Source organism: Dermacentor albipictus, unplaced genomic scaffold, assembly GCF_038994185.2.
Source record: "Dermacentor albipictus isolate Rhodes 1998 colony unplaced genomic scaffold, USDA_Dalb.pri_finalv2 scaffold_13, whole genome shotgun sequence".
Classification (NCBI taxonomy): Eukaryota; Metazoa; Arthropoda; class Arachnida; order Ixodida; family Ixodidae; genus Dermacentor; species Dermacentor albipictus.
Window position 1 is genome coordinate 9,656,364 of NW_027225567.1, and position 14,377 is coordinate 9,670,740.

Here is a 14,377-nt window from a genome sequence, read left to right on the forward strand (position 1 = left end):
TTGCTTTACCACTGCTCCCGCTGAACCCAAGGGCTTCAAGGAGGCCAGTGGTGCCTAAATCGATCGCTGGGTAGACATCTTCACATTCGAATAAAATATGCTCCGTCGTTTCCCTAGCTTTACCGCAGCAAGCACATGTTTCTTCTTCCTTCTTATATACTAAGGCATCCCGATCTCGCTTCGAAAAGTAATGAGCTTCCCTTTGAGTTATCATAAATAGTTTCTTTCCTGATTTCGTTTTTTCCTCTTAAGTAGTTACTCATGGCAGGTTTCTTTTCCATTGCCGCCACCCATGAGATTAATTCAGCCTCTCTAACTTTCCGCTTGACCTTCTTTGTTGCTGTGTTGCCCACCCCATAGGCCGCATACTTGCTGGTAAGCTTCCTAGTTCTCTTCCTCCACTGTGAATCAATGTTTTGCCTGTACAGATACCTGAACACTCTCCCAGCCCATTTACTTTCTTCCATATTCCTCAGCCGTTCTTCATACTCAATTTTACTGCGAGCTTCCCTCACTTCAAAACTAGTCCAGCCCATATCCCCCTGCACAGCTTCATTTGTAGTCTTCCCGTGAGCGCCCAATGCGAGGCGACCCACTGACCTTTGGTTCCCGTCAAGCCCTGATTGTACCCCTGATTTAAAGCAAACAACCGCATTTCCAAAAGTAAGTCCTGGAACCATTACCCTGTGGGGTCTGATGTGGGGATTCTCACACCGTGCTCTTGGGACAAAGGAACGACAACACAGTAGTGCAAACAATCACAAGGGCATTTATTGCACCTTTCTTAGATCAATGCCTGCTAGCCGAGTTGCTATCCACAAAACATGCCGATGGGCGCGCGACAAATCTAGAAGTCCGACTCACCGTGGCCGAAAGCGAGCGAATATGTTCGCCCCATGCTGGATCCCAACGCCTGGTCGTTCGCGTGTATAGTCACGCGAATCGTGGCGCGTTCGAAGGCGGTCTCGCAGAAGTATGGGTCGGCGCGCACGCGGGAGACGTCCCCGCCGTGCGCCGACCCGGCGGGAAAGAGGGTCGCTGCACGTGCGGCACGGCACGTCCGTCCCGCCCGCTGTCTCGAACCCAAGAGAGAGCGCCTTGTCTTTCCTGAACCCAAGTAACCGCGCAGCGGCGCGACGCTCTCGCCATCTCTCGCACCACGCTTGTACCACTCCGACGCCGCGGCCCTCGCGCCGACACCGCACGGAGACGGGGCTATGCGGGAAAACAAGATATCAGGGGAGGCGCGAGGGTCGCGCATCCCCACATCCCCCCAACCTTAAATCACTTCTTATTCCGGCGAAACATGTCACATGGTCAAACATTAACCCGTGCTTCGCGAACAAGATAGTACATGCAACAGTGGCCACGCTGAGGAAATGTCCACACGTTGTCCATAGCATGCGAGCCGACTGTCCTTGGGTACACCGCTGGCGTCCGCCGGTCACAGCAGCAGCTTTGCAGACTTGACGGCACGATGCTAGGCCAGGACTCCTGAAACGACGACGCACTAGTCGGTACGAGCAAGCGTCGCTCGCGCTGACGCGCCCTGCTGGCAGAGCCGCCGTAGCTGTCGGTGACCGCCGGCTCTTTTGTCCGCCGCCGAGGGTTGTGAGCTGGATACAGGAGGCCGCCGAAGTCGCTGCGCCGAACTGGCCACAGCATCACCATCGCCCGGGGTGGCTCGATCGTATTCCGGGGTAGCAGCGCAGGCGATGTGCAGGTGACAGCAAGCCAGGGGTGACTCCAATCACGCTGCGTAAACTCAACACACTCGGCAAACACTAAAGTAGCGCAAGGGAGAGGAATTCTGCATGCGTATCGCCCACGTGGTACGAAGTTCAACTCGGCTAGCAAAAGATCGGGCAGTTACTCAGATCAGGCACGTACCCAGGGGGGGGCCCGGGGGGGCCCGGGCCCCCCCCCCGAAATCAAGTGGCATACCCCCCCCCCCCCTCCCCACACAGGCCACCACTCCTCACACATTCCTGAAGCGGCGCCAGATCAATGTTGAGACTTGGTCATCGGTCAGCATTATGCTGCCTTTTTCACTCCTTTTAGATGGCGGTAGTTATCGGCATCTCTTGTAATGTGAAGGACAATTTTCTCATAGATTCCGCACCCGCGCGATTAACTCGAGATGCGTTCAGTTGTCACCATCTCTTCAACCGTCACGCGCATAGCTGTTGCTTTTGTTAGTTCAACCTTCTTTGTTTAGGCTGATCCTGGGACCAGGAGAGGGATGCGGCTGTTACTCAGCTGGTCTGTACTCTCATGGAACGAGTTGCGGCTGCGGAGAAAACGCCAATTGCGTTAAGCTTTCCCTTTGCTTCATTATTTCCTTTAGTTACGGCTCGCCGCGACGCTCGCAGGTGCCCGGAACCATATACACGTGATATGGGTTAGATAAGGTGGGAAATAAAATAATGTGAAAGTACGTCCGTCATGAAACCCTGCAATAACCCTTAAGCCCATAAGCAAGATGACTGTCGCCCGTTACCTTGTCTGTTTTTCCCTAATACTATAGGAAATTTTCGTGCCAAATTGGAAACTGGAAACAAAAATCGCAAGGAGTTGAGAAATTAAGCGATCTACTAAGGGAGAGAGCCAAGGCAACAACCAAACTGCAAGCAAAAGCGAATAATAAAAAAGCTAACCGTTGTTTATGAGAATATTTATGGATCAACATCTTTTTATTTAGAATGGAAGTAGAGAAAACGCCGCCGGAAGTGGAGAACAATTACTTGTTTTGAATGACGCTTCTACAGTTATCGGTCGAACCGCCTCACGTAGCCACTTCTCTGCTGTGCTTATGTGAGTGTTTTTTAACCTTTCGCGGTGAGCGCAGTACGTCTAGAATCGCAGAGTCCTGCGCTCTACGCGGTTCTCTGGGACTGGCGGCCGCACAGCGTTACGCAATTCGCGGAACTGTCAAAACTGATCAACAAGGCGAAAATAACTCATATTCGAAACTATAACATGAGAAACACTGAAGAAGCCGTAAAAAATTGAACGCAGCCTGAAATCAGTAAAAAAGAAACCTGGCATAGGACAAACCATGATGTATGCACTAAAAGATAAGAAGGATAATATCATCAGCAATCTCGAAGATATAGTAAAAGCAGCGGAAAAAATCTAAGCTGACCTGTATATAGTACCCAGAGGAGTCACGATACCTCACTTAGAAACAGTAATGAAAAGGATACAGAAATTTTCCTATAACTAGCGATGAGGTCAGAAGGGCCCTGCAAGACATGAAACGATGAAGAGTGGGAGGAGAAGGTGGAATAACTATCGATTTATTCAAAGATGGAGGCGACATAATGTTTGGAAAACTGGCGGCTCTTTATACGAAGTGTCTATCGACTGCAACGGTCCCAGAAAACTGGAAGAATGCAGACATTATACTAATCCACAAAAAAGGAAACATTAAAGAATTGAAAAATTATAGGACCTTTAGCTTGCTCCCAGTATTATATAAAACATTTACCAAAATAATCTCCAATGGAATAAGGGCAACGCTCGATTTTGTCAACCAAGGGAACAGGCTGGCTTCTGGAAGAGATACCTTACAATGGATCACATCCATGTCATCAATCAGATTATCGCGAAATTTGCAGAGTACAATAAGCCTCTCTATGTGGCTTATATAGATTACGAAAATGCATTTGATTCAGTAGAGATACCAGCAGTCATAGAGGCACTACGTAATCAAGGAGTACAGAACGCTTACGTAAAAAGGTTGGAAAATATTGCTGCATGCGTGTGGTATTTGTTTGTTTGAACGAGGCGCGTGGGCGCCATCACTCCAGAAAAGAGGAGGAAGAATGAACTGGGTTTCCGCTGTGAATCTGACCGGTCTTCGCTGCAACCGTTGTTGTAAATATAATATGTAAATAGTTTCTCGTCTTACTGACTCATCCTTCGCGTAAGAATATCTACAGAGGTTCTATAGCTACCTTAATTCTACACAAGAAAAGCAGGGAGATACCTATAGAGAAAGGGGTCATACAGGGAGACACAATTTCTCCAAAGCCATTCACTACATGCTTAGAAGAATTCAAGCCAATAAACTGGGAAGGCTTAGGAGTAAAGATTGACGGCAAAACTCTCAGCAACCTTGGGTTTGTTGATGACATTGTTCTATTCAAGAACAATGCAGACCAGTTACAACAAATGATTGGAGGCCTTAACGGAGAGAGTGTAAGAGTGGGGTTGAATATTAATATGCAGAAGATGAAGATAATGATAAATAGCTGGGCAATGGAACAAGAGATCAGGATCGCCAGTCGGCCACTAGAGACTGTGAAGGAGTACGTTTACCTAGGTCAATTAATCACAGGGAACGCTGATGATGAGAAGGAAATTCACAGAAGAATAAAAATAAGTTGGATTGCATACGGCAGGCATTGCCAGCTCCTGACTGGAAGCTTACCATTGTTATTGAAAAGTAAGGTGTGCATGCAATCAGTGCATTTTGCCAGAGCTGACATATGGGGCAGAGACATGAGAGCAAGTTAAGGACCGCGCAAAGAGCGATCGAACGAAGATTGCTAGGCATAACGTTAAGAGAGAGAAAGAGAGCGGTTTGGATCAGAGAGCGAACGGGTATAGACGATATTCTAATTGACATGAAGAGGAAAAAATGTAGCTGGGCAGGTCATGTAATGCGGCGGTTAGATAAACGTTGGACCATTAGGGTTACAGAATGGGTACCAAGAGAAGGAAAACGCAATCGAGGACGACAAAACACTGGGTGGAGCTATGAAATTAGGAAATTCGCGGGCGCTAGTTGGAATCGGTTGGCGCAGGACAGGGGTAATTGTAGATCGCAGGGAGGGGCCTTCGTCCTGCAGTGGACATAAAACATAATGATGATGATGATGGAGGTGGCGGGCCCCCCCCGAAAAAAAATCCTGGGTACGTGCCTGACTCAGATGCTAAGTTCACGTGAACGAAGCTCGCTTCCTTGAGTCGAACGAGTAATTTCAATTCGTGCGAGGCTAACTAGAATGAGGTAAGCAAAGTGCAACACCTCAACGCCACGGTCCACCAGGTTGTGTCTCTCCACGTGCGACAGGCAGCTTCGTGAAGCCTTATGCCTAAAGCGTTGCTACCCTGACAACAACCGGCATCCAAAAACAAACAACACCCAAAATGGGCGCAAAACAGGCAGCCGCGAGGATACGCCAGCTCTGTGAGGTGGTCCTACTCCGCTCGGTGCACACAGCATCTGAGTTCACGGCGCCCACCGTCCCGGACGGTGTCGGAGCGCCCGGTGCCAGGCCGCAATACCAGTCAGCCCGTAGTGGCACCCGTGGCACGTGGCCACCCGGCTCCCAGAGCCACGACTTCATCAGAGTCAAAGAGATAGGAGAAGCTATATACATGAGAAATTCGGACCACCCACGAGGCTTCCGTACTCACTCGCTTCAAGCTTGGCAATGCTCCGAGAGCGCTGAGCCTCGCTCTCCCAGGATGCAGACCACGTGGCTCTCGTACCGACGAATGTCATTAGAAAAAAACACTTGCGAAAAGGCTTAGCATGTTGACATGTTCAAACACACTACAGCCACCGTCACCTCGCTCAAGAAAGCACGTCGCCGACGCTAGCGATAAAAATTCACGCTAGGCCTACGCTTCGGTTCAAAGAAAGGTCTCGAACGAAGCAAAACTGTTAAAACTATCGTCCGATGCCCCAAGAGTCCCACGTTGGGCAGCCAGATGTGGGGTCTGATGTGAGGATTCTCACACCGTGCTCTTGGGACAAAGGAACGACAACACAGTAGTGCAAAAAATCACAAGGGCATTTATTGCACCTTTCTTAGATCAATGCCTGCTAGCCGAGTTGCTATCCACAAAACATGCCGATGGGCGCGCGACAAATCTAGAAGTCCGACTCACCGTGGCCGGAAGCGAGCGAATATGTTCGCCCCATGCTGGATCCCAACGCCTGGTCGTTCGCGTGTATAGTCACGCGAATCGTGGCGCGTTCGAAGGCGGTCGCGAGAGGCGGTCTCGCAGAAGCATGGGTCGGCGCGCACGCGGGAGACGTCCCCCCCCCCGTGCGCCGACCCACCGGGAAAGAGGGTCGCTGCACGTGCGGCACGGCACGTCCATCCCGCCTGCTGTCTCGAACCCAAGAGAGAGCGCCTTGTCTTTCCCGAACCCAAGTAACCGCGCAGCGGCGCGACGCTCGCGCCATCTCTCGCAGCACGCTTGTACCACTCCGACGCCGCGGCCCACGCGGCGACGCCGCACGGAGACGGGGCTATGCGGGAAAACAAGATATCAGGGGAGGCGCGAGGGTCGCGCATCCCCACAACCCCTTTCCACATACCTCGTAGGACCTCGTACCTATTGTATCCCCATAGCGCTCTGTGCTTCATTATGGCTGCATTTCTCTTCCCCTTGACGGTTATGGTTTTTTCCTGTGCTTCCATATATCCATTGCCTTCGTTTATCCGTCATGGAACGAATACGTCGAGAGGCTAGAAATGTTCTGCGAAGCTAACAAGATAGCGAAAGAAGAACAGAAAAGAGCCGTCCTGCTGAGTTGTTGCGGCGAAGAAGCGTACGGGCTCATCGTGACTCTGGTGAAGCCAGCAAGACCGACAACAGCAACCTACGAGAAAATTAAGACGGCGGTTCGCAAGCACCTGCATCCAAGGCCTTCGGAGCTATACGCAAGGTTTTTGTTCTACAAGAGAAACCAGGCTGCCGAGGAATCAGTTGCGGACTACGTCACGGCGCTTCGGAAGCTAGCCGAAGACTGCAGTTTTGGCGACGTGCAGCTCCCTTTGGACATCATGATGCGAGATCGTTTCGTATGCGGCCTCCAGAACGAAGCAGTTCAACAGCGACTTCTCGCAGAACACGACCTTACGTTCAACGTTGCATACGACATGGCCGTGACCGCAGAAGCGACAGCCAAGCAACAACGAGACATACGGATGCACGGCCGAGACGAGGCGAAGGACTGCCAGGGCATGATACAAGCAACCCGCACGAAGCAAGACGCCACGGCAGAGGGATCTAGTTGCTACCGTTGCAACGGTAAGCACGCTCCGCATTTATGCAGTTTTAGAAAAGCGGCATGCTTCAAATGCAAAAGAGTTGGACATATTGCGAGGGCTTGTCGTTCAAAAGACGAAAGTAGAGCGGCCCTGAAGACGCCTGAGCAAAAGAGGAAAGTTGAAAAGAGCAAGGGCGTGTACGAAATGAGTGCATTGTTTTCACTTTGCGAGGTGAATGAGCAAGAACGGAAGTTTGTGGTTAAAGTACAGATACAAGGACAAGAAGTCCCGATGGAGGTTGATTCCGGAGCATCGTACTCAATTGTGAGTGAAGATACATTTAGAGTAATCGAGAGAAATCGGGGTGAAATACCACTCCAAGATTCTGGAACCTCTCTGTAACCTGGTCAAAGGAGGCGTTACCACTGCTGGGTCGAGCAACCGTCTTGGTAGAATTCAAGGGCCGGAAGGCAAAGCTGCCATTGTTGGTAGTAAAGAATCGAGGCAACAGCCTGATTGGGCGAAACTGGTTTAGGCCGTTAGGCATTTGCTTGCGGGGAATCGAGCAAGTAAACGCGGAAGACGTGCCCTCACGATTTTCCGAGGTGTTTCGCAGGGACCTTCCTGGCTTCAACGGACCGCCAATTCACATCGAACTGAAAGACGACGCTCAACCAGTGTTTCTCAAAAGTCGACCAGTTCCACTGGCCCTCAAGGACGACGTGGGCAAGGAAGTGGATCGCTTGGTGCAACAAGGGGTATGGGAACCCGTCGCGTACTCCAACTGGGCCACGCCACTGGTAGTGGTAAGAAAAAAAGACGGAACTTTACGCCTGTGCGGTGGCTACCGTAGCACCGTAAACAAAGCTATTAAATGCAGCGGGTATCCTTTGCCCACTACCGCTGAAATGCTCGCAGCTCTGGGCTCAAGCAAATTTTTTACAAAGCTAGATCTAGCTCAAGCTTATCAACAGCTAACGCTAGACGACGAATCGGCTGAAGTGGTCACAGTTAACACGATAAAGGGACTGTACAAAGTCAAACGGCTGCCGTTTGGAATTTCGGTGGCGCCATGGGTATTTCAACGACTCATTGATACGCTGTTAGCAGGCATTCCCGGCGTGAAAGCCTATCTTGATGATATCTTGATTTCTGGCCGTAACGCGGAAGAGCACGCCGAGAGATTAGAAACCGTGCTATCGCGTCTTCAGAATGCGCAGTTAAGAGCAAACAAAGACAAGTGCGAATTCAACAAGCCGAGCATTGAATTCTTGGGTCACAGGATTGACGCCACGGGAATACATCCGAGCCGAAGCAAGACTGACGCCATCCATAAAGCGCCCGCACCCACAAGCAAAAAGGAGCTGCAAGCGCTCTTGGGGTTACTAAATTTTTACAGTAGTTTTCTCAAGGGCAAGACTGAAGTGGCAGAACCCCTATATCGACTGCTCGACCGTGACCACGAATGGAAGTGGACAGATGAGCACCAACGCGCGTTTGAGAGGCTAAAAAAATTGCTTAGCTCCAACTCTGTACTTGTGCCCTATGACACCAAGCGTCCTTTAATTTTGTGCTGCGACGCATCTCCTGTGGAAGTGGGGGCAGTGCTAGCCCATCATACGACTGATGGGAAGGAACAGCCCATAGCGTACGCTTCCCGGACGCTTCGAGCCACTGAACGTAACTATGCTCAGATTGATAAAGAGGGCTTAGCTGTTGTCTTTGGCGTGAAACGGTTCCACCAGTACCTTGCTGGGCGAGAATTTACGGTCATAACGGACCACAAGCCATTACTGGGCCTGTTTAACACGGGCAAGAGGGTGCCTGAAGTTGTGTCGCCCAGAATGCTTCGTTGTATTTTATGTTTGTCTGCGTATAACTACAGCCTTCAGTACAGGCGAGGCCAAGAAAACTCCAACGCCGACGCACTGAGTCGTCTGCCAGCTCCAGGAGACGAAGACGAGCCACAGCCACCTGGGGACGTGCTCCTGTTGGAAGCGGTCGAGTGCGCACCGCTGCAGGCGGCAGACATCGCTGCGCTGATCAAGAAGGACAAAGTATTGTCCATGGTAAAGTAATGGATCCTTAGTGGCTGGCCGCCAACACAACTGGACAGCAAGTTCGCGCCTTACGAGGTGAGGAAGACGGAGTTGTCGTTGCATCGTGATTGCATACTGTGGGGGAATCGCGTTGTAATTCCTAACGCAGCAAGAGAAAGTGTGCTTCAACTCCTACATGCAAATCACCCTGGGATGAGTGCTATGAAAGCGTCAGCTAGAGGACTCATGTGGTGGCCGAAAATGGACCACGAAATTGAAGAGTCTGTACGACACTGTCAGCCATGTCAGAGTAACCGGCAAAGCGATCCCAATGTTCCAGTGCATTTTTGGATCAAGCCAGATCAACCTTGGAGTCGCCTACACATTGATTTCGCTGGTCCAGTTAATGGAGAAGTATTTTTAATCGTGGTAGACGCGTACAGCAACTGGGCTGAGGTCGAAATCATGTCATCCATGAAAGCTACAGCTGTCGTCACTAGCTTAAGGAAGATGTTTGCGACATATGGTGTGCCAGACGTTATCATTTCGGACAACGGCACAGCATTCACTAGCTCGGAGTTGCAAACGTTTTTAAAGTGCAATGGTGTGCGTGCTATTTTCACTGCTCCTTACAATCCCGCCAGTAATGGTAGGGCGAAGAGAATGGTAAGAGAAGTTAAAGAAGCGTTAAAGAAGCAACAGGAAGGTTCAACGCAGTGCAAGATTTCGCGGTTCCTGTTTAAACAGCACACGACGCCGCATTCGGTCACGGGGAAATCTCCGGCAGAATTGATGTTCGGACGAAGGCTGAGGACAGCCTTGGACAGACTTCATCCGGACCGGCAACACGCGCCGGAACCGCAACGCCTGGAAATTAAGAGGTTCCATGTCGGTGACGCGGTCTATGCTAAAAGCTTTTGTCCAGGTCCAAGGTGGAAGGCGGCCAGGGTTGTGGCAGTGCGAGGCCCGGTGTCGTACATCGTCCAGCTGGACAACGGCGAACGCCATCACAGGCACCGGAACCAGTTGAGGAGCGCCTGGACGAGGCTCGAAGCCGATCCAGTCTCAAGTGCAGACTACCACGCCAGGCTGCCTCCTACAGCCAGACGACCACAACAGCTGCCGGTCAGCACGGAAGCAGCCGCAGGGGCAAGACCGGGCCAAGCTACCCAAGACCCGGTCGAGACGCGAAGATCAACACGCGTTAGACGGCCTATCGCACGTTATGGCATTGATGACTAACCAGACATTTTGCAATTGTGTAACGAATCTTAGGGGAAAGGAATGTTATATACTGATATCGCGTGTCACACTACATTTTCATGATAATCGCTTATCGGCCACGCAAGCAGCAGTCGGCAGATCACATGTTCATCACCCTATAAAAAGGGCACGGCATCAATAAACGTTGTCTGTTCCACCCTGGCGTCCGGCTGATACGCCACAGTTTCCGAAAAGTGTATTGCGAGCATCGTCAGCCCTAGGAGACTGCCTGTGCAAATCAAGGCGATGCAACCCTTTTCTAACGCTGCAGCGAGAACGCGCAGCGATATATTGCGCCCCTATTGTTATGCGACGTGTCTCAGTTTCCGAGAAGTGTATTGCGAGCAGCGTAAGCCCCAGGAGACTGCCTGTGCAAATCAAGGCGATGCAACCATTTCGTAACGCTGCAGCGAGAACGCGCAGCGATATATTGCGCCCCTATTGTTATGCGACGTGTCTCAGTTTCCGAGAAGTGTATTGCGAGCAGCGTAAGCCCCAGGAGACTGCCTGTGCAAATCAAGGCGATGCAACCATTTCGTAACGGTGCAGCGAGAACGCGCAGCGATATATTGCGCCCCTATTGTTATGCGACGTGTCTCAGTTTCCGAAAAGTGTATTGCGAGCATCGTATGCCCCAGGAGACTGCCTGTGCAAATCAAGGCGATGCAACCATTTCCTAACGGTGCAGCGAGAGCACGCAGCGATATATTGCTCCCCTATTGTTATGCGACGTGTCTCAGTTTCCGAAAAGTGTATTGCGAGCATCGTCAGCCCCAGGAGACTGCCTGTGCAAATCAAGGCGATGCAACCCTTTTCTAACGCTGCAGCGAGAACGCGCAGCGATATATTGCGCCCCTATTGTTATGCGACGTGTCTCAGTTTCCGAGAAGTGTATTGCGAGCAGCGTAAGCCCCAGGAGACTGCCTGTGCAAATCAAGGCGATGCAACCATTTCGTAACGGTGCAGCGAGAGCACGCAGCGATATATTGCTCCCCTATTGTTATGCGACGTGTCTCAGTTTCCGAAAAGTGTATTGCGAGCATCGTCAGCCCCAGGAGACTGCCTGTGCAAATCAAGGCGATGCAACCATTTCCTAACGGTGCAGCGAGAGCACGCAGCGATATATTGCTCCCCTATTGTTATGCGACGTGTCTCAGTTTCCTAGAAGTGTATTGCGAGCATCGTCAGCCCCAGAAGACTGCCTGTGCAAATCAAGGCGATGCAACCCTTTTCTAACGGTGCAGCCAGAGCGCGCAGCGATATATTGCGCCCCTAATGTTATGCGACGTGTCTCAGTTTCCGAAAAGTGTATTGCGAGCAGCGTAAGCCCCACGAGACTGCCTGTGCAAATCAAGGCGATGCAACCATTTTCTAACGGTGCAGCGAGAGCGCGCAGCGATATATTGCGCCCCTGTTGTTATGCGACGTGTCTCAGTTTCCGAAAAATGGATTGCGAGCATCGTAAGCCCCAGGAGACTGCCTGTGCAAATCAAGGCGATGCAACCCTTTTCTAACGCTGCAGCGAGAGCGCGCAGCGATATATTGCGCCCCTGTTGTTATGCGACGTGTCTCAGTTCCCGAAAAGTGTATTGCGAGCATCGTAAGCCCCAGGAGACTGCCTGTGCAAATCAAGGCGATGCAACCCTTTTCTAACGCTGCAGCGAGAGCGCGCAGCGATATATTGCGCCCCTATTGTTATGCGACGTGTCTCAGTTTCCGAAAAGTGTATTGCGAGCAGCGTAAGCCCCAGGAGACTGCCTGTACAAATCAAGGCGATGCAACCATTTTCTAACGGTGCAGCCAGAGCGCGCAGCGATATAGTGCGCCCCTATTGTTATGCGACGTGTCTCAGTTTCCGAAAAGTGTATTGCGAGCAGCGTAAGCCCCAGGAGACTGCCTGTGGAAATGAAGGCGATGCCACCCTTTTCTAACGCTGCAGCGAGAGCGTGCAGCGATATATTGCGCCCCTAATGTTATGCGACGTGTCTCAGTTTCCGAAAAGTGTATTGCGAGCAGCGTAAGCCCCAGGAGACTGCCTGTACAAATCAAGGCGATGCAACCATTTTCTAACGGTGCAGCGAGAGCGCGCACCGATATATTGCGCCCAAGTTGTTATGCGACGCGTCTAAGTTCCGAAAAGTGTATTGCGAGCATCGTCAGCCCCAGGAGACTGCCTGTGCAAATCAAGGCGATGCAACCATTTTCTAACGGTGCAGCGAGAGCGCGCAGCGATATATTGCGCCCCTGTTGTTATGTGACGTGTCTGAGTTTCCGAAAAGTGTATTGCGAGCAGCGTAAGCCCCAGGAGACTGCCTGTGCAAATCAAGGCGATGCAACCATTTTCTAACGGTGCAGCCAGAGCGCGCAGCGATATATTGCGCCCCTAATGCTATGCGACGTGTCTCAGTTTCCGAAAAGTGTATTGCGAGCAGCGTAAGCCCCACGAGACTGCCTGTGCAAATCAAGGCGATGCAACCATTTCTAACGGTGCAGCGAGAGCACGCAGCGATATATTGCGCCCTAGTTGTTATGCGACGCGTCTAAGTTCCGAAAAGTGTATTGCGAGCATCGTCAGCCCCAGGAGACTGCCTGTGCAAATCTAGGCGATGCAACCCTTTTCTAATGCTGCAGCGAGAGCGCGCAGCGATATATTGCGCCCCTATTGGTATGTGACGTGTCTCAGTTTCGGAAAAGTGAATTGCGAGCATCGTCAGCCCCAGGAGACTGCCTGTGCAAATCTAGGCGATGCAACCCTTTTCTAACGCTGCAGCGAGAGCGCTCAGCAATATATTGCGCCCCTATTGTTATGCGACGTGTCTCAGTTTCCGAAAAGTGTATTGCGAGCAGCGTAAGCCCCAGGAGACTGCCTGTGCAACTCTAGGCGATGCAACCCTTTTCTAACGCTGCAGCGAGAGCGCACAGCGATATATTGCGCCCCTATTGTTATGCGACGTGTCTCAGTTTCCGAAAAGTGTATTGCGAGCATCGTCAGCCCCAGGAGACTGCCTGTGCAAATCTAGGCGATGCAACCCTTTTCTAACGCTGCAGCGAGAGCGCTCAGCGATATATTGCGCCCCTAATGTTATGCGACGTGTCTCAGTTTCCGAAAAGTGTATTGCGAGCAGTGTAAGCCCTAGGAGACTGCCTGTGCAAATCTAGGCGATGCAACCATTTTCTAACGGTGCAGCGAGAGCGCGCAGCGATATATTGTGCCCCTATTGTTATGCGACGTGTCTCAGTTTCCGAAAAGTGTATTGCGAGCATCGTAAGCCCCAGGAGACTGCCTGTGCAAATCAAGGCGATGCAACCATTTTCTAACGGTGCAGCGAGAGCGCGCAGCGATATATTGCGCCCCTATTGTTATGTGACGTGTCTCAGTTTCCGAAAAGTGTATTGCGAGCAGCGTAAGCCCCAGGAGACTGCCTGTGCAACTCTAGGCGATGCAACCCTTTTCTAACGCTGCAGCGAGAGCGCTCAGCGATATATTGCGCCCCTATTGTTATGCGACGTGTCTCAGTTTCCGAAAAGTGTATTGCGAGCAGCGTAAGCCCCAGGAGACTGCCTGTGCAACTCTAGGCGATGCAACCCTTTTCTAACGCTGCAGCGAGAGCGCACAGCGATATATTGCGCCCCTATTGTTATGCGACGTGTCTCAGTTTCCGAAAAGTGTATTGCGAGCATCGTCAGCCCCAGGAGACTGCCTGTGCAAATCTAGGCGATGCAACCCTTTTCTAACGCTGCAGCGAGAGCGCTCAGCGATATATTGCGCCCCTATTGTTATGCGACGTGTCTCAGTTTCCGAAAAGTGTATTGCGAGCAGCGTAAGCCCCAGGAGACTGCCTGTGCAACTCTAGGCGATGCAACCCTTTTCTAACGCTGCAGCGAGAGCGCACAGCGATATATTGCGCCCCTAATGTTATGCGACGTGTCTCAGTTTCCGAAAAGTGAATTGCGAGCATCGTCAGCCCCAGGAGACTGCCTGTGCAAATCTAGGCGATGCAACCCTTTTCTAACGCTGCAGCGAGAGCGCTCAGCGATATATTGCGCCCCTATTGTTAT

At 51.3% G+C, this 14,377-nt stretch overlaps 1 protein-coding gene across 1 annotated transcript; it reads left to right on the plus strand.

Moving 5' to 3' along the window:
- Positions 1–6,461: 6,461 nt before the first annotated feature.
- Positions 6,462–10,263, plus strand: LOC139051682 (uncharacterized; the record flags this gene model as incomplete). The annotated part of the gene is made up of 4 exons (XM_070528649.1): positions 6,462–7,094; positions 7,622–7,822; positions 8,237–9,090; positions 9,981–10,263. Coding segments are annotated over 4 exons (1,971 nt in total), but the record flags the coding sequence as incomplete, so codon positions are not given.
- Between the last annotated feature and the right edge of the window lie 4,114 nt (positions 10,264–14,377).